At 46.6% G+C, this 27,464-nt stretch overlaps 1 protein-coding gene across 1 annotated transcript in view; it reads right to left on the bottom strand.

Annotated features, from left to right (window-relative positions):
• The window catches only part of LOC119439989 (uncharacterized), a 54,029-nt gene extending 29,112 nt beyond the window's left edge, over nucleotides 1-24,917 (bottom strand). The window contains exons 1-4 of the mRNA XM_049662702.1: nucleotides 24,639-24,917; nucleotides 15,426-15,615; nucleotides 14,320-14,473; nucleotides 3,609-3,623 (exon numbers count right to left, since the gene is read on the bottom strand). Coding sequence (XP_049518659.1) covers nucleotides 3,609-3,623; nucleotides 14,320-14,473; nucleotides 15,426-15,578 — 322 coding nt within the window. The 5' untranslated portion in view covers nucleotides 15,579-15,615; nucleotides 24,639-24,917. The remainder of the gene's footprint in view (nucleotides 1-3,608; nucleotides 3,624-14,319; nucleotides 14,474-15,425; nucleotides 15,616-24,638) is intronic.
• Between the last annotated feature and the right edge of the window lie 2,547 nt (nucleotides 24,918-27,464).

Genomic DNA, 27,464 nt, shown 5'->3' on the forward strand with positions numbered 1-27,464 from the left:
TTGGAACAGATTCACAATTTATAGCGCAAAAAAAAAAGAGGGAGACAAGGAAAAGGCGGGGACGACAGGAGCACTGTCTTTCAACTTAGTGCTTACTGAAAACGTGTGCATATAAATTTACAAAGTCGCAAAAGGCAAAACGATACTCGTAAAAGTGGTCACACAGGCGTGGTGCAGTTATATAAGTGTTTTTATCTTGAAAAGCAAGCTCCTGCAAAGTCTGTGTAAGCCTCTGTTGCTCTAACAAAGTGGGAGTTCGCGCTTACCTGCGTGACTACCGATTTTGCCACCCCACTTTTAACACAAGCTTCCTAGTTTTTTTTTTTTTTTGTGAGCTTGTAAATTTAAGCGGCACATGTTCTCAATAGACATTCAGTTGAAAGACAGCGCTCCTGTCGTCCCAACTTTTTTTCTTGCCTTCCATCTTCTTGCACTGTAAATTGTGAATGGCAAGTACGCGTTCTGTTGGGTCTCGAGAGCAAAGCTCTAGCTCATAATGCACGGTTTGGGCTGCGCAACCAGTTCAGCTTGAAGGTATTGTGAAGCCTACAACAGCAAGGATTCACTACTGCATTTCAGTAGCAACTACTGCATATTGGAGTACTACTTGAAGTAGTGCGGCAGATTTTTCGGAATATGCAACTCACTGAACAGCCATTGCACTTCGATGCCACGATGTTCTGCTCCCAGGTAACCACCTTCTGCATCCCGACTCATATACGTCATGGACGTACAATCATTGCACTCTACCGGTGCTAACATATGGGGCAGAAACTTGGAGGTTAACAAAGAAGCTCGAGAACAAGTTAACCCCTTAACCATTTCAGATGAGTGCAGCTTGTCTTTGCCAAGCTGTCCCAAAAACGTTTTCTCGTCCCCTCGAGATAATACCTCCTTTTGAGCGTTTTGAACGAGACATGCTTGTTTGCAGGCTAGTTGGTGTGTTGCTTCAAAGAGGGCAGCACTGGGCAGGTACTTTTTTTTTTTTCAGCCGCCGTTTTACAATTCTTTCGGGGGCAACTCGTGCTTAAAAAAATGGCATCCGGTGGAGGTGACGGATGTGTTGCTGGTCCATTGTCGCGGAAAAGAACCCTTTCACCGTCATCCAGCTTTTCGGAGGATAATGATTCAGACACCGAAGTTTACTTCATTTCTATAAGCGAAAGCAATAGTGATGATTTCAAAATTAGCTATTCATCAGATGAAGAAGATTGCTCAGAAGAGACTATGCTGAGTGCGCGTCATTGGCGGCGCATAAACATGAATGACATCGCCACGAAGTCTCCCCGGTTTCCGTTTTTGGGCGTCCGGGGTAAGGCGTTCAATATAACTTTGCCTGATGACTTGATAAAACTTTCGGAACTGCGCTCTTGCTCTGTTTTTTTATTGTTTATTACCAGTAGCCAGCTGGCCTCATTTATCATGAGCAATAATAAACTTTAATATGCCAATTTTATTTAGTATGCGATCGAATTTTCTTCTCAACATCAAAAATTGCTTTTTAGAAGAAAAATATTCAATATCAAAAAAAAAATTAAGCAGTTTGGCATAGAATTTGTCAAAATAATGAAATGGTTAAAGGATTAGGGACCGCACAAAGAGCAATGGAACAAGAAATGTTAGGCGTAACGTTCAGAGATAGGAAGATCGGAGACCAAACGGGGATAGCCAATATTCTAGTTGACTTCAAGAGAAATGGAGCTGGTAGTGCGTAGGGTAGATAAACGATAGACTATTAGATTTACAGAATGAGTGCCAAGGGAAAGGAAGCGCAGACGAGGACAGCATAAAACTGTGTGGGGCGATGAAATCAGGAAATTTTCAGGTGCAAATTGGAATCGGCTAGCGGAAGATTGCCCCTGTTGTCCTGCAGTGGACATAAAAATAGGCTGCTGCTGATGATGAAGATGTCTGTTCGCTGATGATGCATGTGAAATGTTCACAACACCACAGCAACATAAATGATGGGAGAAATACATCAGCAAACTTATCCCTATAATTTACGCCCCAAGACTATCACAAGGAATCAATTAGGTAATCATTAGGGGCGTGCAAATACCAAATAGTAGATTTCAAAACGGGTATCGAATCTAATCAAGAATGAAAAAACCCGAATATCGAAAAAGTTTTAACAAAATTTAATGCTTGCTAATCTTGGCCAAAAAAATATGGTGCTGCACATGCTTGTTGCCTAGCATTACATAACAACAACGTATCAAGCTATCAATACCACAGGTACATAGAAATCAAGATATACAGTACGGTCTAATCTTCTTAAACGGAACGCTAAATTAGTAAGCCAGCACTGATTACAGCTCAGTCCTAGTACGTATATGAAGGTCTGCAAAATATTTTCTTATCAATAAAATTTCTTTTGAATAGAATCAAGTGCTTTTTTTCCCTCTGAAACTAATGAACTAGTGATGTTCTATTGTACTGAATACCAACAAGGTTCCCAGTTTAATACTGGACCTATGTTTTACGACAAACTGATTTATTGTGTAGAAAGTTTTGCTTTTCAGTTTAGTTTTCTCCAAAATACAGTAGGGCTATCCCAACTTTACCGCAGGTGGGTTATCGTAAGGCCAATCTGTGTGACAAACGAAAGGACCACGCATCACGTGACAATCACCGCTTGACTCGTCACCTTCGCCGACAATAAAAGGCAGGCACCGTCCGTGCCGTTTCAATGTTAGGTTCGGAGTGATTTGCCACCTGTCAAAAATCTGAAATCTTCTGCAGGGTCTCGTCAGTTTGCGACGAAGTACCCTTACCTGCGTCAAATGGCGCGGCCGTCTGCAGCGTGCTCGTTGCTCTTTTTTCGTCCAAAAAACTAAGTGAAACACTCACTTTGGCAGCATCGTGCACGAGGCACTCCGCAGCGCACGCAACATCTGGCACTGCGCGGGTCTCTACACCGAATATATCGAAAAATCGAATAGCAGATAATCGATTCGCGAATCGAATTATTCGAATGTTTACTATTCGATTTGATTCGGCAATATTCCATATTCGCACACCCCTAGCCATCATGTGATATGGCCATTTCAGTGTAGATATGTACTTGGACTGTAGCTTTATGCCTTGTTGCTGTTTTGTAATGGTGTGGTTGATATTCTATTGTTTTCGCCCTAAAGGGTAACTGGGCGCAGATGCCAAATGAAAGGAAATGGTAAAAGGGCAGCAGTGGGTTTGCTTGAGCAATGAGATAAGGAAATTTTTAGTCATGAAGTGGAGTCTGAACACAGGAAACATGACTGGCGATCACTGGGAAAAGCCTTCATCCGGCAGTGGATAAGTATGCTGCTGCTTAAGGTGATTATACTCTACCTCAAGTTGAAACGTCAGGAATATGCCTTTATGGATCTATAACTACATACAATCCTTATTTTTAAGGTTATGATAAAAGGACTACATAAGAAACCTGTCATTTATATCGGGCATTAAAATATCGAGTGCAGAGGAAGACGTCCTCACACCTCTACCCAACAAATTTATTTCAGCTTGGTTATTCTCAGCAGAAAGTTTGCAGAACTGAGTCTTGCGGCACATTTATACTCCACATTGCCGTTGATGACTCAAGCAAGCTGAGCAAGAAAAGTACTTACCAGCAAGCCTAGCACCTGAGACCAGCGATGCCAAAGGTAGGCACAGCGTGCGAGTTGGCAGCAACCATGGAAAGAATGAAACATGAGAGAGGAAAGTGTGTAAAGTGGCTGACACATGTACGGCATTTGTTTTCTTTTTCGTTTCTTAATTTGCGTTTTTCTTACACAAAAACTGCTAAAGGTCAAAGGGTATGCATAACAGTAGGTGACTGGGTCCCTAATTCCTGTGCAAACAGTAATGAACAAAGAGACATGATATTTTGCATTTTGGGTCCTTTGGGCTAAACTGCTCAGAATGTTGGTGGTGCGTTATGCCAGACCGGTCTCTTGAACATGAACTGCCATGTTACGTTATTCAAACTGCATAGTCCACCCACCGTGCACGTTACTTGTGTATTCCAAGAATGTAGCACAACCCAAGCAAAATTGGCTGAGGGCCGACCATCGGGTGGTGCTCGGCAGATCGCTGGGAGCCGATCATGTTGGCTTGAAGAGCTTGGGCCGTAAAAAGGCCGACTTATGTTGCCGACCCCCTCGGTGCTGGCTTGGTCACGGATGCTAGCCCGGATGCGTATGGCTCCATAATGCCTTGCACAAACGTTTTGGCTGGCCAGAGACGTCTGCTCCACGCTGGCCTGACGCTGCTGGCCCCACTGCCTAGTCGGTGCCCGAATAGAAGTCACTGCCTAGTCGGCGTCATTTCCGACTTGAGGGGACGGATTGGGGAGCGAGAGAATAGAGAAGGAGGTCGCCTCAACCGTCTGTGGCAGTCCGCTCAGGCCATAATCTAGTAACGTTGGTTCAGGCAGCATTCACGGGGAGGAACCAGCAAGAGGCAGGTGCGTAGATGGTGGCTGTTCGGGGGAGCTTTTGGTGGGAAGAGACGTTCAGTGGCTGCTCGGTCGGGCCAGCTCCGCACGGTTTCTATGACACTGCGCTTCTTGTTCGCGAAAAATGGACATTTCCAGCCTGCGGATTTTCACCTCCTAAGGATGTCCACATTTACTCGTAAGTTTCACGTATTATTTATGCTATTAGAAGCTATCTTTTGCAGCGTTAATTTGGAAGGAGAGCGCAGCGCGTAAGGCTGCGTTTCTTTGTTTCGAGAGCTCGTCTGCGCTTTTCGATCTGTTGAAAGCGACATTATAAAAGCGCGGCCAAAATGTCATCTCTTGCACTTTCTGGAGCCACACTCAATATGCAAGAATTCGCATGGCAAAGCTTGTCGTGCAAGCGAATTAAGAGACTGGGTGCGTCGTGATACGCATGAAGCACCAATGTGTGCATGCTGTACACGGGGGGGGTCCCAACTATCATGCACCAATATTTGAAAATATGCAAATGCCACGTAATTGAACAGAACCAAGGTAATGTTGTTTGCCGTCGCTTGAAGATACTCAGATTATTTCTTGCATTCTGCTTAATTACATAATTAGTCTTCATTAATTATTGAACTTATCAAATATAAAAGTGTAGAGAAACATGAAAAACTCCTGATACAGCTTTCTGTTTCAATTAATATGTGCTACATAAAAGTGTTTTCGGAGTGTGAAGAAGCCTGCGAATACACGCAAAGTGCCTTGAGCAGCGAGTCGAGCGGCCATTTTGCGTGTATTCGTGGGCTTCTTTCACGCTCGGAAAAACACTTTTATGTAGCACGTATTGAGCAACAGAAAGCCATATCGGGAGTTATTCATGTTGCCCTAGAAATTTCTCGCTGACACTTTTCATCTAATTATAATATTTAAGAATGAACTAATTAAGCCTAATTATGTAATTAGCCGGAATGCGAAAAAATTCTCTCGAGTATCTCCAAGCGACGGCAAACAACATTACCTTGGTTTTATGCAGCTACGTGGCATTTTCACATTTTAAAATCTTGATGCATGATAGTTGGGGCACCCTACACTAGTATATGCCATGCGCACGATGTATGTACTGCGTTGCCGTCGTAGTAAAGGTAATTTGAAGAAAGGCGAATTTTGCGCCACTAGCATCAGATTTTTGCGACGCTTGTTTTGAGGCTACATAATGTGAGACTGCGTTTGCATGTGCGATGAGTGCTTAGGGTTTGTCATGAAAAATCATGGATTTGTCAGAACTTGTTCATAATTAAGTACAATGCTTAACTAGTTATTGAGAAGCCATGAAGCATCTGGTACAATATTCAGCACCCAAACAATAGTTATACATGTCCCATTTCTGAAACTTGCATAGTACATGTCTGTATTTCAGATACCAGAGCGTGACCGTAGCAGAATCAGTCAAGTGACCTGGCTGCACAGTTCTCTTGTAAATGGGCTTACACAATTCAAGGAAGGTCATTTTCAAGTACCCATACAAGACTGTCATTGATTATTTCACATTTTATGTTTGCCACAACTACTAACCTACTAATATAGCCCGCTTAAGGACAATAACGTGTGCATGAATTAAATAGTGAATTATACAGGGTGGCCTTTCTTATGTCAAACAATTTTTTTTATTCCTGTTGCAGATGCGAGCATTCCGGTTATTCATCTGGGTTGCATTTAACAGGAGGACATTACTTTCTAAATGAAAGTAATGTGCAAATATAGTGCATAAGTTGCTAATTGACAAATTGGTGCCAATTATCTTTTTAATTATTAACATTAGTGCGCATGTTGCAATGGTGGAAATGAGCCCGTTAACATACAGGGCCTATTCAGTTGCAACCAATTTTGTAACTAGTACCAGTTTCAAGGTATACGTCAAAGTATGGGGCAAAAATGCCTTGGTGTCATCTGTATTTTCTTGCTGCACTGCAAATAATATGCAATGCTCGAGGGTGGTATTCAAGATACCAACTAATTTTGCTCACTTTGACTTCGCATATCTCGCAATTGGCACTAGTTACAAAATTGGTTCCGACTGAATAGGTCCTGCACGCTTACGGCCTCTGATTCCGCCATTACTACATGTACCCTAAAGCGATTAATTGAAAATATAATTAGCGTGACTCTTTCAATTAAATGCTGCTGCACTTACAAGTTATCCAGAATGTAATGTCTGCAGTAAAGGTAACTCCGCTAAACAAGCGGAATATTTTGTATCTGCACCAGGGGCCTTAAAAAACCGACATAAGAAAGAAAAGTACTCAGTGTATGTGAGCAAAAAAAAGCCTACATATAAATGCCGGCAGAAGAATGCTGGCTGTGGGCAAGTCACGTTGTGACCGTCATGCGGAAGTCGTCGGCCTGTACGACGGCCAACTACGGTCACAATGAAGTAACCGGCGGCCATGACATCGGCCGATGCCGACCACCTACTGGTGCTCGGCAGTCGGCGAACAGATTGGCCCCATGTGCAAAAACAGAGCCCAGCCCAACCCAAAAGGCCGAGATCGGGCCTTCGTCTCTTTAACTGGCCATGGGCATCCGCCCGATTTCCTGCCGAGCTATTTTTTTTGCTTGGGAAGGACACCGAACTCCGCATTTATTCAAATATAGATCGATCTCATTTTTTATTATTATATGCTTATGCGCTAGTGTTAAGGGCCCCGCGTCGCAGAAAATTCGGTGTCGGTGGAGTTGTCCATGAGCAAAAATTTCCATATATATCTAGGTGTATGTATATGCCACGCCTTGCTATATGACATGTGGTACATGCAGGTTTAAAGTGCCACACCATTCTATCCCTAAAGTTTCTGATACCTTGTCTTACATTCTTGACAGAGTTATTCCTTGGAATTTTGAGAATGACAGCCCATAAACAAATGTCATGAAACAAAACGCTGATAGCGCATGCCTTTTATGATGTCTTCTCAGACTGAAATACTAAAAGTGTGAAGCAGTAACGGAAACCTGAAAATGATGTAACATTTTTTGCGTGGTTGTGCAAAACCTCCAGGATCGGCCCATGTAAGAGGCCGCATTTCTACCAGAAAGCTCTCCTTCGTGCATAAAGTTTGCCGCCAGCGTTTCCCGGTAAACATTACTGTTAAATAAGCTGCAGTAGCCAGGAAGCGTGAGAAGCGGTCAGGTATCTTTGAATGCTATCACGTTCCACTCTTAAAGACAAAGCACGCCCTCCAAGTTTTTTTGGTTTTTTTTCCGGATATCTTTCCCAAAACGAGTTATGCGTGGCCAAACAATCTCAACCTACATTTGTGAAGAAAGTACCCCAACGGAGCTCTTTCATCACACTCCTCCAGTCTGGGGATTATCCAAACTGCCTTTAAGAAATGCTGCATATACAATGCACATGACGGCACCGAGGACAACATTTTTTGGGGTGCTGAGGATACCTGCAAAGCATCCAACAAGGCAATTTAGTTCTACGTTTAGAATTGTGCAATCTGCCACAGGCAACTTCTTCAAAGTTTGGTGCAACTAAAAAGAAACCTGGTATTGTTGGCTGACGTAGAAAACACGTCTGGCAACTGTGGGCATGTGGGAACAGAAAAACAAGGCGTGACAATAAACGTGTTCGTACCGTTGTTCGTTGTCGGCGTCATTACCGCGGGGTGGTGAACCAGGGTACACCACAAGTGGACAACTAGTCAACAAGTGACGACGAGGATGGGATCAAGACGGAATGTAAGCAAAACAACCGCCAAGCAAACCCGACTACTCGGCGTGAGATGCAAGAAGCGGCACCGGCGCGCAGCAAGTGGCATGGTGCAACCAGGGAGCGCACAGCCATTGTTCGTAGCACCTCCGCAATTTGATTCGAATGCGGAAATGTGGACAAACTACTCCGAGCGTCTAGAATCCTACTACGACGCAAATGGAATCACCGACGACGCTCGCAAGCACGCTATTCTCATAACATGCCTCAACCCTAAGGTGTATGGTCGTCTTCGAAGTCTCTTGGTGCCGAAAAAGCCGCGGGAAGAACCTTATGGGGAAGAACCTTATGATGCCATCATTGCACTGCTCAAGCAGCACCTGAATCCGGCACCGTCGGAAATATATGAAACGTACCGGTTTCAAACCCGCGTACAGAACACCGGCGAGAAGGTAGGCGAATACTCGGCAGAACTTCGCAAGATCGCAGACAACTGTGGCTTCGGTAGAGCCTTCGGTAGATCCGATTCGTCATCGGATTGCGAGAAAAGATGGTCCAATGGGTACTCCTCGCGAAGCCAAAGTCCCTTACCCTACAAGATGCAGTGGATATCGCCACTTCTGCACAACTGGCGATACAAAACATGGAACGTATACCTCACGTGAACGCTTCGGGATTGGCGAACTAAGTCAACGCCGTAGCCTTCAAGAAGAAAATGAATCCACAGTTTCGGCACGCCAAGGCAAAGACACCGCGGCAGTGCATTCGTTGTGGCGACTGCTCGCACAATGCTCCGAACTGTCCGCATAAAATGTCGACGTGCTACAATTGTCAAAAGCAAGGGCATTTAGCCAAAATGTGCTTCGGTGGTGGAAAACCAAAAAAGCCAACGAAGCTGCAGGCTAACGTTGTGAGTGTCGAAACTGGCAACAACAACTGCAGTGAAGTTCTGGACATATTCACAGTAAAAAGTGAAGGTACTGTGGTCGAGCCGGTCTACAAAACAGTGAAGTGAAACAGTGGATCTTGACATACAGATGGATACGGGTTCCCCAGTCTGCATATATTTTCTGAAGAAGCATATCAACTTCATGCCAAGCAGTGGCCAGCCCTGAAACCCACAAACAGGGCGCTTCATTGTTACTTGGGAAAGCTACCCGTCAGCGGGGTGCTTCACACGACAGCCCGGCACCAGAACTACAGGGCAACTGCTGAACTGTACGTTCTGGACCTACACTGTGTGGTAGAGATGTCATCCAAAAGTTTCCTCTGCTACCCGACCAGGAGGTAGGCACAATTCTGACTCCGGACAGTAAAATCTCAAGTGTCCCAGAACGGCTGAAAGAAAATTTCAAAGACCTCTTTGAACCAGGAACAGGGCTGATGAAGGGACCTCCTGCCAGCATTGTGATGAAGAAAGATGCAACTCCAAGTTTTGTGAAAGCCCATTCATTACCGTATGCACTATGCGAAAAAGTGGGTATGGAACTCGACGTTCTATCTCCAGTGAGCCACAGCTGTTGGGCAATGCCAATTGTCCCAGTGGTAAAAGCAGATGGAAGCTTGAGAATATGTGGGAATTTCAAGGTCACAATCAACCCCGAGTGTGATGTCGACCAGTATCCGCTCCCAAAAATGGACATCTTCGCCTCTCTCAAGGATGGCTACTGGTTTTCAAAGTTGGACCTACGGGAAGCCTACTGCCACATACCACTGGATGAACAAACGAAGCAAGTTGCAGTACTAAACACCCATAAAGGCTTATTTGCTTATAATAGACTGCCATATGGCATTGCATCAGCCCCTGCTATATTCCAAAGGAAGATGAAAGAACTTCTGAAAAACGTACCAGGAATTTCAAGTCTTTTTAGACGATGTACTGATCACAGAGGCAAAGAACAGCTATGGGAAGACGATAAACAAGGTACTGGAAATCTTTCGGGAAAATGGTATCCGGTTGCGGAAAGACAAGTGTGTGTTTGGAGCACAAGAAGTGACCTACTTGGGACACAAAATTGACTGACATGGCTTGCATCCAGCAGAAAAGAAACTGAACACTATCATGGAAGCACCAGTGCCCATAAATGTCCAAGAACTCAGATCGTGCCTGGGTCTGATCACCTACTGTATTTATTCGAATCTAGGCCGATAGTTTTTTTCAAATAATCACATACGAAACTCCAGGGTTGGCTTAGATTCGAGGATTTTAAAAAACGCGCTAGTTTTTAACTGAAACTGATAAATATGGTGCATAGTTAGCGCCATATAGAAAGTCAGTATCGCAGCCGCTATTAGCCGCGCCAGTAGCCAACTGAAGTACACGAGCGACGTCGCCATTTTGACCTGCGTCGTATCGGTAGTATCGGTATGGTGCAGCATCGGCGCGCGGTGTGGCGTTATCGTAATGGCACCAAATGGGCGATGCCACTATAGTGCCACTTTCTAAACGAATACTGTATTTACTCGAATCTAACGCGCACGTTCAACACGACCCTAAATCTGCGTCGGCATTTCAGAATGGCCGCCTCGCACGCGCGTCGAGCCTAGCTACCGTAGCATGCGGAAGCTTCCTCCGTGTGCTGCAGTACACGTGCTTAGGCAATAGTCTACCGTCTGTCTTCACGTTCTCAGCGTCTGCTCTATCTATCAGCATGAAGTACCGAGTTCATCATGATGCCGCATTTAAAAGGAAAGTGATCATCTGTGCGGAGACAGACGGAAATCGGGCCGCATCACGGGCGTTCGGAGAATCCGAAACTTGCGAGCGGGACTGGCGCAAACAGAAGGAGAGGATTTTCGCCAGCAAAGCAATGCGGAACGGTTTCAGTGGACCGAAGCAGGACGTAATCTGCGACGATCCGCTCCGGCGATACGATCGCCTTGGCCCTATCTTGAAAGCAATCTGCGACGGGTAAAGTCCGCCGCGCGCCGTGTTTTCGCCGCGTTGAAGCGAGAGGCATGCTAGCACGAAGGCGCGCTTCGTCTCCAGCGTTTTGACAGTTCGTTTCCGCTGTCAACGAGCGAGATGTGTTCATGTTTGCTTGAGCGCGCGTGACACCGTGCTTGTTAATAGCGGTCTACTAATTTGCTACCGCATTCGATGCATCGCCTTTCGGGCGAAACTGCGACTTTTTTTTTATTCATCGCAACATCAGTGCATCGGGAGGAAATTATTTTTCCAAATGGCAGAAAGTTGTATTTCAGTTTGAAAGCATGAGGTGCGCGGTACTGGTAAAGGACTTTTTCCTCACGGAAAACGGGTGCGCGTTACAATCGAGGAAGCGCGAGAATCGAGTAAATACAGTAGTTGTGCTAGCCGTAGAGGCATCGTCATACGTTCAAGCCGGGCGGAACTTCGGCATCGGTCTGTCGTTGGAGGGGGCCACGGGAGATGGTTTTTGCGTGCGCCGCAACGTGCGCTCCTTCCAAAAATGCAGCATCTCTAATGCGCTGGATGGTACTGAATATAGCGCACTGTTTGAAGATGTCAGTAGTAAGGAAGATAGCGACGAGGCTAGCAGCGATGGTGACATAGAATGAGCTCGGCATGTTCATATTTAATAAATGCTGTTTCATTTTGCGAATGCTGTCCTCGCTTTTTCGTTCGGCCTACATTCGAGGTAAGTTTTTTTTTTTTCTGACTTCGAACTTTTGGGGGGTCGGCTTAGAATCGGAGTCGGCCTAGATTCGAGTAAATACGGTATTACCGCAGCTTTTTGCCTAACATGTCCAGTCTCCTAGCACCCCTGTACCAGTTGCTACAGAAAGACAGCAAATGGCTGTGGGCAGCTGAAGAGAAGACAGCGTTTGTAGCTGTAAAGAACGCTCTGATAAATTCAAATTTGCTTGTGCACTTTGACCCCATGAAGGAACTAGTGCTAGAATGTGATGCCTCACCAGAGGCCATTGGTGCCGTGCTATCTCATGTGATTGATGGTATTGAGAGACCAATAGCATTCAGATCCTGTACCCTCACAAAGACAGAAGAATTATTCTCAGTTGGAAACGGAAGCCCTGGCCCTCGTGTTTGCTGTGGTAAAATTTCGTGACTGTTTGTTATGCAGGAAGTTCACGTTGAAGACTGATCATGAACCACTGGTGGGGCTCCTCAAAGAAAACAGGCCCATTCCTAGTACTGCTGCATCACGCATTCAGAGGTGGGCAATAACCCTTGGGGCCTACAAGTACACCATAAAATACAAGCCTGGATCCAGAAACCAAAATGCAGGCGCATTGAGTCGACTACCTGTGCCAGCCAGTGAGACGGAACAGCAAATGCAAGACTCTGACCAACAAGACAGTGCACCGGTAGCCAGCATTTTGGACACAGCACCTGTCTCAAGGAAGCAGCTGGCAGACATTACTGGAAAAGACCAACTCATGCAATGCCTTCGTGTATACATACAGAGGGGGTGGCCCAAGAAACCCCCATGGTCTAACCATGACCAAGTACTGCCATTTTGGAGATGAAGGAATTCCCTTACTACAGATGGGCAGTTCATCCTTATGGGAGACCGACTAGTTGTTCCTGAGGCAGCTAGAAGAATATTCCTGCTGGAACTGCACGAAGCACATCCTGGAGTCAGTACCACTAAAGCGTAGGCAAGGAAACTTGTGTGGTGGCCTGAAATTGATCAAGATATTGAACAGCTTCTACGCAATTGCCCTATCTGCCAGCAGACAGCATCTATGCCACCATCTGAGAAGCCAGCTGCATGGCCAGCAACAACTGGCCACCAATGACCGCATGGCCAGCAATGGACACGTCTTCACATAGACTATGCCGGCCCAATTGAAGACAAGATGGTGTTGGTTGTTGTCGACAGCTATTCAGGCTGGATTGAAGGTGTCGCAACAAACAGAGCAACCACCGCAGCAACTATTGAGATCTTAAGGAGCATACTTGCTCGATTTGGTCTGCCCAATTGTCTAGTGTCCGACAATGGCAGTGCCTTCATCAGTGCTGAAGTTGAAGAATTCATCACGAAGAATGCCATCAGGCACATCCGTACAGCACCCTTTCATCCCCAATTTAATGGGTTAGCAGAAAGAGCTGTCAGGGTAGTCAAAGATGGTCTAAAAAGGCTCACAAGTGGAACACACTCCGTGCGCTTAAACCGATGGTTACATGACGCAACACACTCAACACGCCTAAACCGATGGTTTCATGACCACAGACGCACACCATCTGAAGGTAGGGACAAGTCTCCTACTGAAATGCTTCTGGGCTATCGACCCAACGGATGCCTAGGACCTGGTTCTGCAGAAACCGCAAGGACCGAAGATTGAAAGGCACACTGCCAGTGAAATGGAAATAGGTCCGTGGCCAGACTGTCCTTTTTCGTAACTTTGGCCTCGGTCAGCGTTGGATGAAGGGGATTGTTGAACATGTCTTGGGAGACAGAATGCTCAAGATCACCACAACGGAAGGATCCGTCACCCGACACTTCGACCAGGTTCGTCATCGTGATGATGATGAATCACTAATCACTGAGCAAAATGCATGGTGGGACATACCAGAACCACAGTCAAGCTCAGCACCAACCCCTCCAGGTGAAGCTCACTCTGGACGGCCCACTCGTATCCGACGACTGCCAAACCGACTGAACTTGTGACCTGGACTTCAGTGGTGTGGCTCTAAAACCAAGTGTGGGGGAGTGTTGGCCGACATAGAATGTCTGGCAACTGTGGGCGTGTGGGAACAGAAAAACATGGTGTGCCAATAAACGTGTTCGTACTGTTGTTCGTTGTCGATGTCATTACCACGGTGTGGTGACCCAGGGTACACCACAAGTGGACAACTAGTCAACAGGTATAGGGGTAGTGTTGAAGGGTTTCCACGCAACCAGTCATCACACAAGGCATTGTTGGCTATTTGAAGCACTTATTAAGAGGATCGGTATGAATACAGGGCCAAGTTTTCAGGTTCCGTGAATACCTTTCTAGTTTTCATGAACTACCCTGTACAGACAGTACGTGAATTAAGGCACATCAAAGGGAATCGAACCTCAACACTGAGGTTAATGTCGAGCCCACTGCAGCACCAGAACGTACATTTGTGAAGAAAGTACTCCTAACGGAGCTCCTTCATGCTCACATGCATGTGGAAGGATCTCGTACCTCACAACATAGCTTGTGTGCAGTGCGCATCCCACAGGACAAATGTGGGTGAGTGACTCACCAGGTGGCCTGTATATCTGCAAGGTGGGCTTGGTCGACCTCTGGGAGCCAGTGGTCTGGGGCAAACTGCTTGTAGCACTTGTCGTGCTATCCTTTAGCGCAGGCTTTCGGGATGGAGCGCTTGCAGGCGTTGCTGCGGCATTCTTTAGTGCAAGCTGGATGGCACAAAGGAGATATGCAGTTATTTGACATGGTCTATCACACCAGAATGAAACATAATAACATGAAAGCAAACTATCAAATGCATTTCCCTGCCCATATTTGCAAGAGTGTAGCTGTCCTGGTCTTACTTGACTTTATTTTGAATCCCACTACATCGTAATAAGAATGTGCTAACTAGTCCAGCAAGAAATAGTGCTGCCAGAGTGCATATGTCACAGAGTAACTACAATCAAAATACTAAATACAATCACATGTGCTCAACCTTGGAGCGAGACCATATTTAACTGCGGGAAACATCACAGTTTACACACAGCAATTTTCAGCATTTAAAGATTACCTTATTCACAAAGATTAACCAACAAAATTAAAATACACTTCTACAAAGAGCCAGAGCAACATATTGTATCGGGCAGCTAGGTCAATGTGAGACCGTGTCACTGAGACAAAAATTGTGCATTGCCAAGAACCAGACTTAAAAGTGTTATCCTGTACCAAATGTCTAAAGTATACTCCTCCTCCCGTGTGAAACTAGAGGCTCTATTCGCGACAATTCTTCATCTATGTAGTATTGGCCCTGGGACGCTTGCGTCCTTTCCAACTGGCTCCTAAAAGAAAACATGGTGGTAGGCAGCAGCACAATGTCCAGAACAAAGCTCCAGGTTCAAATCATCTGCAAGGGCCGAGCCTCACAGTCCTGAAGAAAAGTTAATTGATGATCATGAAACCAGAAACAACTGGCTTGCAGTGCCACCATTACAGCTGCCACGTTGAGGTGTGTCTTTACCAAATCCTCTCACATCTGGCTTATCTCCAGCAGCACTATGGAATTGGTGACCGGTGCTCCATTTGTGGACTGCTCTGCATAATGAGCCAATTGTTCTGTGCATCAGCACATACTGAGAAATGTGCCGGCTGAACTCAGCACTTCGCTCTGCACCTACACACCTGTCGACGGTTTTCCATCTGCATCTCCTGGAGCTTCTTCATGAACCCATGCATCATGTCAAGTCCTGGAAAAGGCCGACGTGCAACCGACTTGCTCTGTTTGGCCAGTTTCGCAACATCGGCCAATCCCAACTCGTCGGCTCCAAACTGCATGGCTCGATTCCGCAGCTCTCTGGCTAATTACCAGCAACTGCATGGGAAGAGAAAAGTCCTGTTCACAGACAGACTGCATGAAAGGCATTCTCTCCCCAATCACCTCCTAAAATAAACTGTGCTAATTCTGAAGAAAAACAGAAAAATAAAGTTGAGCAGAGCCAGTGTACAGTGTGAATAAGCAGTATTCGAAACGTTAGCAATGAGTACACAGGCCGCACTACCCACCACCAGCCAGATCACAGGTGAATCCTGCCACATACCGAACCACATTTCCGACTGTCTTAAGCAGTGGGCCATGATTCAAGGATTAAGGAAAGTGGATATATATATATATATATCCATCCGTAGTAATGATGTGTATCCATATGTATGGTCATATATAGCAATAGCTGTGGTGCAAGAGGCCTATATATCTATATATATATATAGATATATATATATATATATATATATATATATATATAGGCCTCTTGCACCACAGCTATTGCTATATATGACCATACATATGGATACACATCATTACTACGACATTATTCAACCAACTCCATACTGCATGGTGTGTATGAGAGCATGCACTCCACCCCTCCCCTTCAAGATGTGCTGTATCATGCAAGACAGGTGCAAAGTTGAAGGAAGAGGCATAGAAAGCTTCGCGTTAGAAATGTTCCTGTAATGCCCAAGAAATGCACCCTTCGTCGACGGAAACAGCAGTATATGCTGAGCTAAGTATTCAAATACACCCGCAGAACCCAGGGCCTTCTTTCCGCACTTCTGTCTGACGCATTGGGACTACCTCTGCATGGTGTGCATCTGCTGTGAGCATCTGCTATGCTTGAGTATCTTTCATGCAGTGCCTCAAGCTCTAAAGAGCCATGTATAGTTAGGCAGATCTCTCGGAAAGAAGCTTGGCCAACTGCACGACCTTGCAACAGCAGTGAAGCAGACGACCCTGCAGCTCCGTTGAAGCAGATGGTGCCACAGGGTGCTCTCGCTAAATTATCTCCATGGTATATTTCTGTGATCTGAAATGTGACCGCAATAAAGAAAAGACACGCTTGCCGACATTCAGAGATGACAAGACAGCTGCAGCGCTTTCTGAACCAGCCACCGCAGGCGACTGATAACCGCAGACGTGCCGCGCCATTTCCGCAGTCCCCTCACCATCATGATCATCATACAAAGAACATGGCTGCCGCCTACAGGCGCTGGAAATTCTGGTCTATAGTATGCATGTGCACTTAAACCACGCATGCCCACACGCACGATAGTTGTGTCCCATGTGTGCAACAGTTGCTACAATGTGCAAGCTATAAAAATTCTTCAGCCAGATTAGCATTTTGCATAACATATGTTACAGCTACCTGCTTCTGCAAATATGCATACCCACACTTTGGGCACATTATATACATATTTAGAGCAATGCATGCATAATGCAGAGCTTGTGGGTTGGTCTCCCACTGGCAACAATCTTTTTGTCCACTTTCATTCTCACTTTTTACTCATTATTTTCTACACTTCACTTTCAACGACAGCTTTCCCAGGATTCACTGCCTGCTGGCTTTATATGGTCATGATTAACAAAAGTCGAACCCCTTCTTTTTCATTCTATATAAAGTATATACATATATATACATATATATTATGTATTGCACATACTTCTGTATATAAGCTGCACTCGTTATACCGAAAAATAGAGGAGACGCTGCTGTGAGTGTGAGTAGGCGCGAGTGTGAACATAAGTGAGTGTTGCGGACATGAGTACAAATCTGAGTGGGTTCCGATGAGTGTGAGTGGATGTGAGTATGAACGTTAGAGAGCATCTGTGAGTGTAAGCACGAGGGTGAGCAAGAGGGAGTAGCTCTTAGTGCGAGTAGGTGTGAGTGAATGCCCTTGAGTGTGAGCGGACATGAGTATGAACGTTAGTGAGCACCTGCGAGTGTGAGTAGGCGTGAATGTGAACATGAGTGAGTGCCGCTGTGAGTGGACCGGAGTATGAACGTTAATGAGCACCCGTGGGTGTGAGTAGGCGTGAGTGTGAGCGTGAGGGAGTAGCTCTGTGTGAGTAGGCGTGAATTAGAGCCGGTTTGTGTTTGTGGATGTGAGTGCGAACGTACGTGAGTGAGTACAGTGCATTATAAGAATTTCCAGTGAAAAAAAACACTAAGGAAGGAAGCAAGTGGACAGAAAGACGAGCATTTTTCTGCACTCTTGCTTCCTTTCTTAGTGTTCTTTTCGCTGAAAGTTCTTTTAATGCACTTAATGCAGAACCAACTAGTCCAACTTCCAGCTCGGAGTGAGTGAGTTCTGGTGAGTGTGGGTAGACGTGAATATGAATGCAAGTGTGAAGCCTGAAATAAATAACAGTGAGTGGGTATGGTGCGAGTGTTTGCCTATGCTGCCACACCTATGCACTGAAGACTCTGGAGAAACCAGCTAGTACTAACCTCACAAGACATGAAAATATGAAAAAAAAAAAACGAGGGTTTAGTAATTGTTTCAAACTCGTCTATTTAAGAGATGGATGTGAATTTTTCGCCCCACATTACACTTAACAGTACTCTTATTTTCTCAGAATTTCAAGGTCATGTCTTGAGCCGTTGTATAAGGCCTCTGGGAAACATTGCGGATAACGGCAGTATGACAACTGTTTTGCTAAAAATGAGGTTGCATGTTCGATTGTGCACCATTTTTGCACCATTTTTGTGTTCCGATGGTGTCAGTATTGTGTTCCAATGTAAAGGTTTAGGTGTAGGTTAAAGAAACCAACGTGGTCGAAAAGTGATCAGGAGTGCTTCACTGCGGCATCTCTCATAGCATGTGTATTAATTGCTCCTGGACGTTGAACGTCATAAATTGTTTGATTCAAACTATACTTGGCTTCACCGAATCCAAGAGAAAAAGGCGTACTAGTTTGCACCTAAAATTCCAATAAAACTCCGCACTTGTTCCACAGTGCTAAAACCATATAGCAGCCCCAGGTTTTCTCATGAAAGCTAGAAAAATAGCTCGAGTTATTTCCTTTTTATTTTTCAAATACAGTTGAACCCGGATATATCGAACTAACATATAATGAATTATTGTGTATAACGAACAGCAGTAAAATCCCCTTGAAAATATTAAAATAAAATTTTCATTTTATATATCGAATTACCTATAGTAGCAGAATGGAAAACACCGGCAACCTGAAAGACACCGCCTGTCTACACTGCGGTGCGGACGACGATGCACGCAGAAGCACCGTCCTACTGACATGGATGGATGGATGGATGAGGCTAAACCCTTTAAACCGGGCGGTGGCATACGCCACCTAGCCATGACTATTAACATATTTTGTACTTTGTGGTGGGTGAAATTTTACCCCTGCCTTGATTTTATCCACCAATCAGATAACCTCTGTTTGGTTATTTCTACCCGCTTAAAGTCTATTTTGCCTTCACTGTCCCTAAACCCCAATGCTTTGAAAAAATCAACCCCGTTGCTTTGCACAGTAGGGTTAAGCCCTTTACAGAAAAGTATGAGGTGTTCAGCCGTTTCCTCTTCTTCTCCACACTCACAGCACAACGTGTCTATACCTTGGTACTTGACTCGGTACATCTTAGTCCGCAATACTCCCGTCCTGGCTTCAAACAACAAAGAGCTTCCCCTAGAATTATCGTAGATATTTTCTTTGGCAATTTCTTGCTTGAAAGTTCGGTATGTTCCCAGTGCTGATTTCGTCTGCATCCCTGTTTTCCACAGACCCCTCTCTGTTTCCTTAACCTTTTTCTTAACCGCTGTTTCCTGGTTTGCACCCCTCCTGCAGTCCAAATATTTGACAGTTTTCTGCTCAGCTTCCTCCATTTTGTGTCAACATTCCCCATGTACAAATAACTGAAAACTCTGCTCGCCCACCGCTTTTCTGCCATTTCTCTCAATCGCTCCTCAAATTCTATCTTGCTGCTAGCTTCCCTGCCCTCGAATGACGTCCATCCCATGTCACCCTGTACCCCTTGATTTGTGTATTTCCGTGTGCTCCCAAAGCAAGCCTACCTACCCCTCGCTCCTTAACTTCCAACCTTGCTCGAACCTCTGATCTCGTACACAGGACCGCATTACCGAAAGTCAAACTAGGGACCATCACCCCTTTCCAAATACCTCTCACCACTTCGTACCTATTGTAATTCCACAGTGCCCTATTTTTCATCACAGCTGCATTCCTGCTACCTTTAGCCGTCACATATTTTTCATGTTCCGTTAGGTACTCAGCCCCATTGTTTATCCACACTCCAAGATATTTGTACTTATCCACCACCTCCAGCGTAACCTCCTGTATCCCATGCTCGCTGCCCTGATTATCATTAAAAGTCATGACTGCCGATTTTTCTTTACTAAACTTCAAACCTCAGCTATCTCCCTCTTTACCACAGATGTCCATTAATCTCTGCAAGTCTTCCTTGCTGTCAGCCATAAGTACAATGTCATCCGCATACATCAGTCCTGGTAATGCCTGTTTAATCCATTCTCCTTGCTTGAAATAGGAAAGGTTGAAGCCAAGTCCGCTCCTCTCTAATTTTTTCTCTAACCCTTGTAAATACAGCATGAACAACAGAGGTGACAGAGGGCACCCCTGCCTAAGCCCCTGCTGTATCTCTATAGGCCCAGATACCTTGTTTTCCCATTTTATAAGCACCTTGTTACTTTTATAGATATCTTTTAAAAGATTTCTTACTCCATCTTCCACATCTAGAGTGCCCAGTATGTCCCACAAATCCTTTTGGATTACACTGTCATAGGCTCCCTTGATATCCAGAAATGCAAGCCATAGGGGCCTGTGCTCCTTTTCTGCTATTTCAATACACTGTGTCAATGAGAACAGATTATCTTCTAACCTTCTTTGTTTCCGGAACCCATTTTGTAGTTCCCCCAGCACCTCCTCGCTCTCCACCCATGCCTGCAGTCTGTCCTTTATAATCTGCATCACCACCCTGTAAACCACTGACGTCACTGTTATGGGACGGTAGTTGTTTATGTCGGCTTTGTCCCCCTTTCCCTTATATATCATGCTCATCCTGCTCAGTCTCCACCCATCGGGGGCTTTACCGTCCATTATCATTTTGCTCACTGCCTCTCTTAATGCTTTCTTAGATTTTTGGCCCAATGTCTTTATCAACATAATTGGGATGCCATCAGGACCTGTCGACGTGCTACTAGGAACCCTCTTCTCTGCCCTTTCCCACTCGCTTTGTGCCAGTGGAGCCACTGCACTAACTAGTCCATCCTCACCTGATTGAGCACATGCTATGTTTCGTTCATTAAATTTTTCTGTCATCATTGTTCTTATATGTTCCATTGCCTCATCTCCCTCTAGTCGAACACCTTGAGCTGTAACTATAAACCTCTGCTCTAGGCTAGTCTTATTACTCAAGGAGTTGAGATGTTTCCAAAATTTCTTCGCTGCTTTTCTATCCTTTTTGTTTACTTCTGACAACCATTGGCTCCCCTTTCTTCTGATCTTCTCATTGATCAAATGGGATGCTTCCCTTCTACAGTTTAAGAAGTTATTCCATTTTCTGCCTACATCAGCTTTTGGTTCACCCCTCTGCTTTGAATATCTGTGTTCCCTGGATGCTTCCTGACATTTCTCTATGGCCTTCTTAACCTCCTCATCCCACCAGCTCTTGGGCTTACGTCTTCTGTTCCCTTTTGTCCTGACTCGTACCTTAGTAAGCTCTAGCTCAAATAGCCCTGTTAAATTTGCATATGTCCATTCTGTTTTTGTATCCTCTGAAATTACTTCCTCAATTTGCTGGGTTGCTATTTCAAGCTGCTTTTCCGAGTAAAATATCCCACCTGGTTGTTCATCTTGCCTCCTACCTACGTTCATTTCCCTTCCAAAACTCACCTTAATATGTTTGTGATCACTACCTAGACTTCTGGAGCCATATTCATCTATGCTCATTACATTTAGCCTATCGTGCATCCTATGTGACATTAGTGCATAATCTATCGTCGACTGCAGGCTCCCTACTCCCTACCTCCCATGTTATGTGCCCTTCACACTTCTCAGTACTGTTGCATACAACTAAGTCATGCATTTCACACATATCCAGCATCATATTGCCTGTTCAGTCTGTGTACCCGTCCATGTCTTCTATGTGTGCGTTCTTGTCTCCTAGTATAATAATCTCGCACCCTTCTCCTAGCTCATTAATGTCACTTGATATGCATTCCAGCATTTTTTTTTTGTTTTCCTCTTTGGCATTTGCTCCTGTCCACAGGTATACAAAGCCAAGGAGTGTCTGCTCTCCTGCAACTTTCCCACAGTTGCAGCTCTATTTTGGCGCCATGATGCAGGGAAGTGGTGAACTACGCTGGTCGGCACACCTACTCTTCTTGCCACCATAACTGCACAATGGGCCTCTTGAATTCTGACGTTTTACGTGACAAAACCACGATTTGATTATGAGGCGCACGCCGTAATCGGGGACTCCGGTTTAATTTTGACCGGGATCAGTCTTTAATGTGCCCCCAATACACGGGACACGGCGTTTTTTTGCATTTTGCCCGCATCGAAATGCGGCCGCCGCGGCAGGTCAATGGCCCTCTTCGATCATCTTGTCCCGGTTTGTCCGCAAACCGTCTGCGCGGCTACTGGTCTGACCACACATGACAGAAGTGCACGTCACAGACACGTGATCCAACTGTTGTCCGAGATTTTGCTTGAAAGTGCACCGTGACCAGAAGTCACTCTCCTGGCTGCCGTCGTCTGCTCGTAGCCAACCCAGCGAATTCATCAGCGTGGCCTCCGGGTCATGGTGCAGCCTCGGAGGCCACGTAGCCGACACAACCATAAAGTTCGCACAGCGGAATCGCAGCCCGGGTGGCTAGAACGTACGTGTTCGCAAAGCACGGTTTACGTCGAGCTCTCGCTCTTCGTGCCGCTTAAACACTGTAATTAAGCTAGGTCATTGACTGCGAAATTTAGGCGGAATTCCCCCGCGAACGTAAGCAAAGTCGCGATTGTGCCACGTCGCTGTTCACGCCGAGAGCGCCCGCCGTTCTAAGGAGTCCCTCACCAGGTCTGGCCATTTCGAGCTGACAAGCGCAGTGCATACAATGCGCGCTAACGATCGTGTCCTTTAAGTATTTCATCCGCATACGCGCCGCGCGAAGAGCAAATGCAAGCGCCGTTTGCGCTTCTCTTCGCGGCCGGAGAGTGACGTCACTCGCACAAGTGCGCTACATGGCCGTGCTGTGACGTCAATCTTAGTGACACGTGACTTCGAGAATTATTCACGGCAACATCAGTTAGATGTTGATTTGTTTAATGTGTTGCTTCGGTAGACGAATTAAAGTTTAGATAACTAATAAAACATACCAACCGAATGTCTGCGTCTTTGGTTTACTTGGTACCATAGCAAGAGATATGTATTTCCGTTTCGTTGGATTGTTCCCATATGTCGTATAGACGCGCGCGCAGAGAACTGTCATTTTCTACCGTGTTCCAGCGCGCGATCATGCTATGTGATCCGCTTACGTCTGGCTCAGTGTTCGTGTAGCACTGACCTGTACCGCTAGTCAGGTGTTCTCGTGCACAGAGGCACGGACAGAGGCGTTTGCACAGCGCGCAAAATCGTGCGCTGCGCCAATGCCTTTGCTGCGCGAAAAGAGACAAACCCAACAGCTCGCGCGCGAGACCGTCAGCGGAAGTGCTCCGCGCAGCAAGAAAACGAAAAAAAAAAAAAAAAAAAAAATAGAAAAAAGAAGGCGGGGCCCGTGACGTATCCGTCAACGAGAACGCGGGGAAGGAATTTAGCTCGCGGAGGCTGGACGGGGGCAAGTTGAGAGATATCTATGTAGGCGGTGACGCTCGCTTCCCGAAAGCATGGGTTTGCGGCATGTGGAATATTTGTCTCGGCTATTAATGAACCAATTAAAAAAAAATCTTCCAGTAGAATGCTCCCCAGAACGCACATAACACCTTCCAGCATATGCCAAAATTTGCTATGTGGCCTGGTGAGGGGCCCTTTAAAGTTCGTAAGACCGTCTACGAAACACCTGACGGGAGGGCAAAGCTAAGGAGGTCTAAAAAAATTGCATATAATCATTATAGCTGTACACTGTCTACTAGTCCTCCTGCACATTAAAAAGCAAACGCTCAAACTTGGAAACAGAAGGGATAATCGGCTAAGCTCCGATTGCATGCCACACCAGCTACCAGCGTGAAATAGCCATGCAAATCGATATGATTCACTCACCTGAAACGCGAAATCAACCTGCTTGCTACACATACGGCATGACAAATTCATGGCATCTACGGCTGGCCGTTGATGCCATGATCGGCCGTTTCGGACCGCATCAAGAAAAGCAAGCTTGTGCGCCTGATCGCTGTACCTGCCCCTTAAAAAACACGAACACTAAAGCTGCAATTACACGGATCACGAGAAGCTGGCATGATGGCACACAAAGCACCGATGTAACAGACGCGATAGGTGAGTCATTGCCTTCGCTGAGTGCACAATATTTGCCGTCTGGAACGCGAAAAGTAAGCAGAAGCAGACGGCATCTTTCGCAACATGGCGAACGCCGCGCGCATCTTGAAATTTCAGACAGCCGTCGTGTCAGCTGCTTGCGCTGGTCCGAGCAAAAATGTGCAGACAGCTCCGGGAGTCCACGGACAGTCCGCGACTTCGATCCGGTCCGCGCAAAACGAACGCGATTCTGGCAGCACGAAGCAACTGCGAGCTTGCGGCGAGGTCATGAGGTCCGCGCTTGCCTGTGAGAAAGCTAGGAGACTCCGCAAACGACGAAGTATTTTAGCATTCGCTAGCCGCAAACAATTTCAAACTACCAAAGCTTTCCTAACACTCATGCGTCAAGTTCGATCGAGCGAAAAAGCTCTGCACGAGATGTATGGATACCGGCCTTACAAGAGCAACGCCAGCACAGCTAACGCACAGCTTGAGCAGAAGACTCAAGGCACTACACGGGCAACGAAAAACAGACAATTGCCCCGTTTCCTTCATTCGTAACTAGTGTGCGCTCAAAAGCTCACCCCAATATACAATTGGTACTTACATTGAATATCGGTAAGTCGACAAATCATTTAGTGCGACTGCGATCCTTGGAACGTCGTCCACTGCTGTACAGGTTGGCAGTAAACACCACTCAAATGACGTACGTACTTCGTGAACGGAGCCCGGTGCAGCACAGACGACAGCGATGCGGAAAACGCTGCCTCGGGCGCCGAACGCAGCCCAACTGAATACCCGTTTAAACTGAAATAGTCACACAACGGTCCCAACGCCAACAAACGCTCTCGAGGTAACGGCGACGGCGACCACGATAGAGAATTGGAAGGCGCACCGGTAGCGGCGCGCGTCCCGTCCTAATTGGTCGGAGAAGTGTCACGTGAATGCTCGGCACCCGCCAATTGAGATGCCAAGGCGAAGAGAAAATTTACCACCATGCCTTTTGAATGTAGAAGAAAGAGGTGTAGGTATTATTTTTTCTCCTCTTCCCTCTCTTGGGTATCTCTGCGCTCTGCCGCCTGCTTTATCTGCGCTTCTTCGTGCGTTCTCTTTCCTGCAGCTTCGCTTGCATGTACGGGGAAAGTGGCGAAAACGCTCCACGATTCTTGCGCTTCGACTCACTCTACTGCATGCGCCGCTGCAGAGACAATAATATATTGAGCATCTGCGCGGCTTCTGCCCTGCCTATTCCGAGAGGGCTGCTCGCCTCACGTCGTTTAGGCGCTTGTGCCTTCCTGCGGTCTCGGCGTCGCAACTTGTGTTCCCAGGCCGGCACCATAGCTTCAAGCGCCTGATTAGGTTCCTGGAGGAGCGGGGCTGGTGTCTCAGCTGTAAATGCGCCGCCTGGCTGTAAACTGTGTGTGCTGCGACTGGGATGACCGTATTCATTTCCCTTCTTTCCTCTTTATGTCCCCCTCCGGTTCCCCAACCCAAGGCGCTGAGGCGTGCTCCCTAAACCTATAAGGGGCTGCAAAAAAAAAAAAAAAAAAGAAGAAGAAGAAGAGCGCTTCTGCCTCTCTGCAATAAATCTCTCTCATCCAATCGTGAAATGACGTCCGTGCCGGTATGCGCGTACATAAATCGTTCGTTTAAAGTTTTGCGAAGCGGCGTGCAACGAGGGAGAAAGCACATATGCCGTGACTAATGTTCACGTAACGAGGCATTTTGAAGGGCGCCGGCTTATCGTACGGAGCTGTGGCGAAGAGAGAGAGAATGAACTTTAATGAAAAGAATGGCTCAATGACCTAAGTAGGGGTAAGGGTCAATGGCGGGGTTCACAAGGAAAAAAAAAAAAACACTACATTCATAACCTGCCGGTCAAGCCGGCCTCGCGCACAAACTCCCATATGGAGTTGATAGTTCGTCGGGCATCGGCCTGAGGGGGCGGCGTGGTCCATGCCTCCAGTGAGGTAATGCCGCGTCCCTTGTGTTTGTCTCTTACTGCCGCGAGACCGGGACAGTCCCACAGTAGATGTGTGATTGTCGGTCGAGCACCGATGTCACACGTACTGCACGTCACTGATGTTGACATCACGTTCGCCTCCGTCTCTTCCTCCTCCTCATTGTCCAAACGTTGCCTCTGATGGCCTCGCGTCTTCCTTGAAGCGGCGTACGCGCGTCACTTAGCCAGGACGTCTTCGGTGAGTGCTGCGCCCGTCCTGGCCTTATGCATCAGGACTTGCGCGCCCCAAGGAAGCCCCTTGGGCAAAGGGTGGGCATTGTGCGGTACCTTCGCCTTCAGCTCCCGTTTAGCTTGCACTTTAAGTCGCTCGCGCTGCTCCTTCGGATCCAGACGCACAGGAGTGAGATGGACTGGGCCCAGGGGAGATGAGCGGGAAAATAACAGCTCGCTCGCTGCACTGTGGGCCGCACCGTTGCCGATGCTGCCCGAGTGCCCCGGGACCCAGTCCACTCGCACACCCATGCCGTAATCCCGATGAAGGGATGCGCATGCGACCTTAATATCATACGCCCACGTGCCTACTCTGGGCGTCGCCGTGAGCGCCTTTAGGGCATCTAAAGAGTCGGTGAATATCGTGAACTCTTTGCCCCTGTGGTCTTCCGTAATATTTCCCGCCTTTTCCTTCAGCTTCTGTATGGCAAATAGGATGGCCTGCAGTTCAAGTGCCTTAATACTCGGTTCTTGCTGGTGTTGGTGAATCCGGACGTCTTGCTGCTCACCACTAACGACTGCCAGCGCCGCTCTGGATGTAGTAGGATCCCAGGCCGCATCTTTGAAAATGGCATATTCTTTCAAGTCAACCCGTTCTGTAAGTTTGGATCGATAAGCGCTGTGGTACTCTTTCGTCTGCCGGCGTGTGCCAGGCTTCGTGACTCGAACCTGCACCTCATCCCAAGGAGCAACAGCCGGAAGCACTTCCACCTTGTTCGACAAGCGTTCTCCGTCTAACTCTAAGAGCTGCTGTCCAGAGCGTGTGTAACGTCAACGGTGGTCATGTCCCTCCTTGCGTTCTATAATAATGTCCCTGAGTGGAGGAAGTCCCGCGTACCGGTGCAGGTCTTCCACTCGCGTGTGGCGGCGAATACCCGTGATTACTCGAAGACACTCCCGGTGCATCCTTTCGAGCTTGTTGTATTGTGCTTTGGTGAGGTCAAAGCATACCGCACCGTAACAAGCCCTCGACGTAAGCACTGCCGACGTCAAAGTCCGAGCGGTATCGGTGCCAGCTCCACCGCGCTTCTGCGATATGCGTTTCACCAAGTGCAGAAGTTTCTTCCACGTAGGTTCTAGTTCTTTGAGCCAGGTAGCCGCTCCACCGTCCTCGTGAATTGGAATGCCGAGTATCTTGACGTGTTGTTGCGGAGCTCTCTCAAGCTTCTGGCCAGCTAGGTACAGTTCGACTTTTTCCTT

The sequence above is a fragment of the Dermacentor silvarum genome, chromosome 2, assembly GCF_013339745.2.
Source record: "Dermacentor silvarum isolate Dsil-2018 chromosome 2, BIME_Dsil_1.4, whole genome shotgun sequence".
Classification (NCBI taxonomy): Eukaryota; Metazoa; Arthropoda; class Arachnida; order Ixodida; family Ixodidae; genus Dermacentor; species Dermacentor silvarum.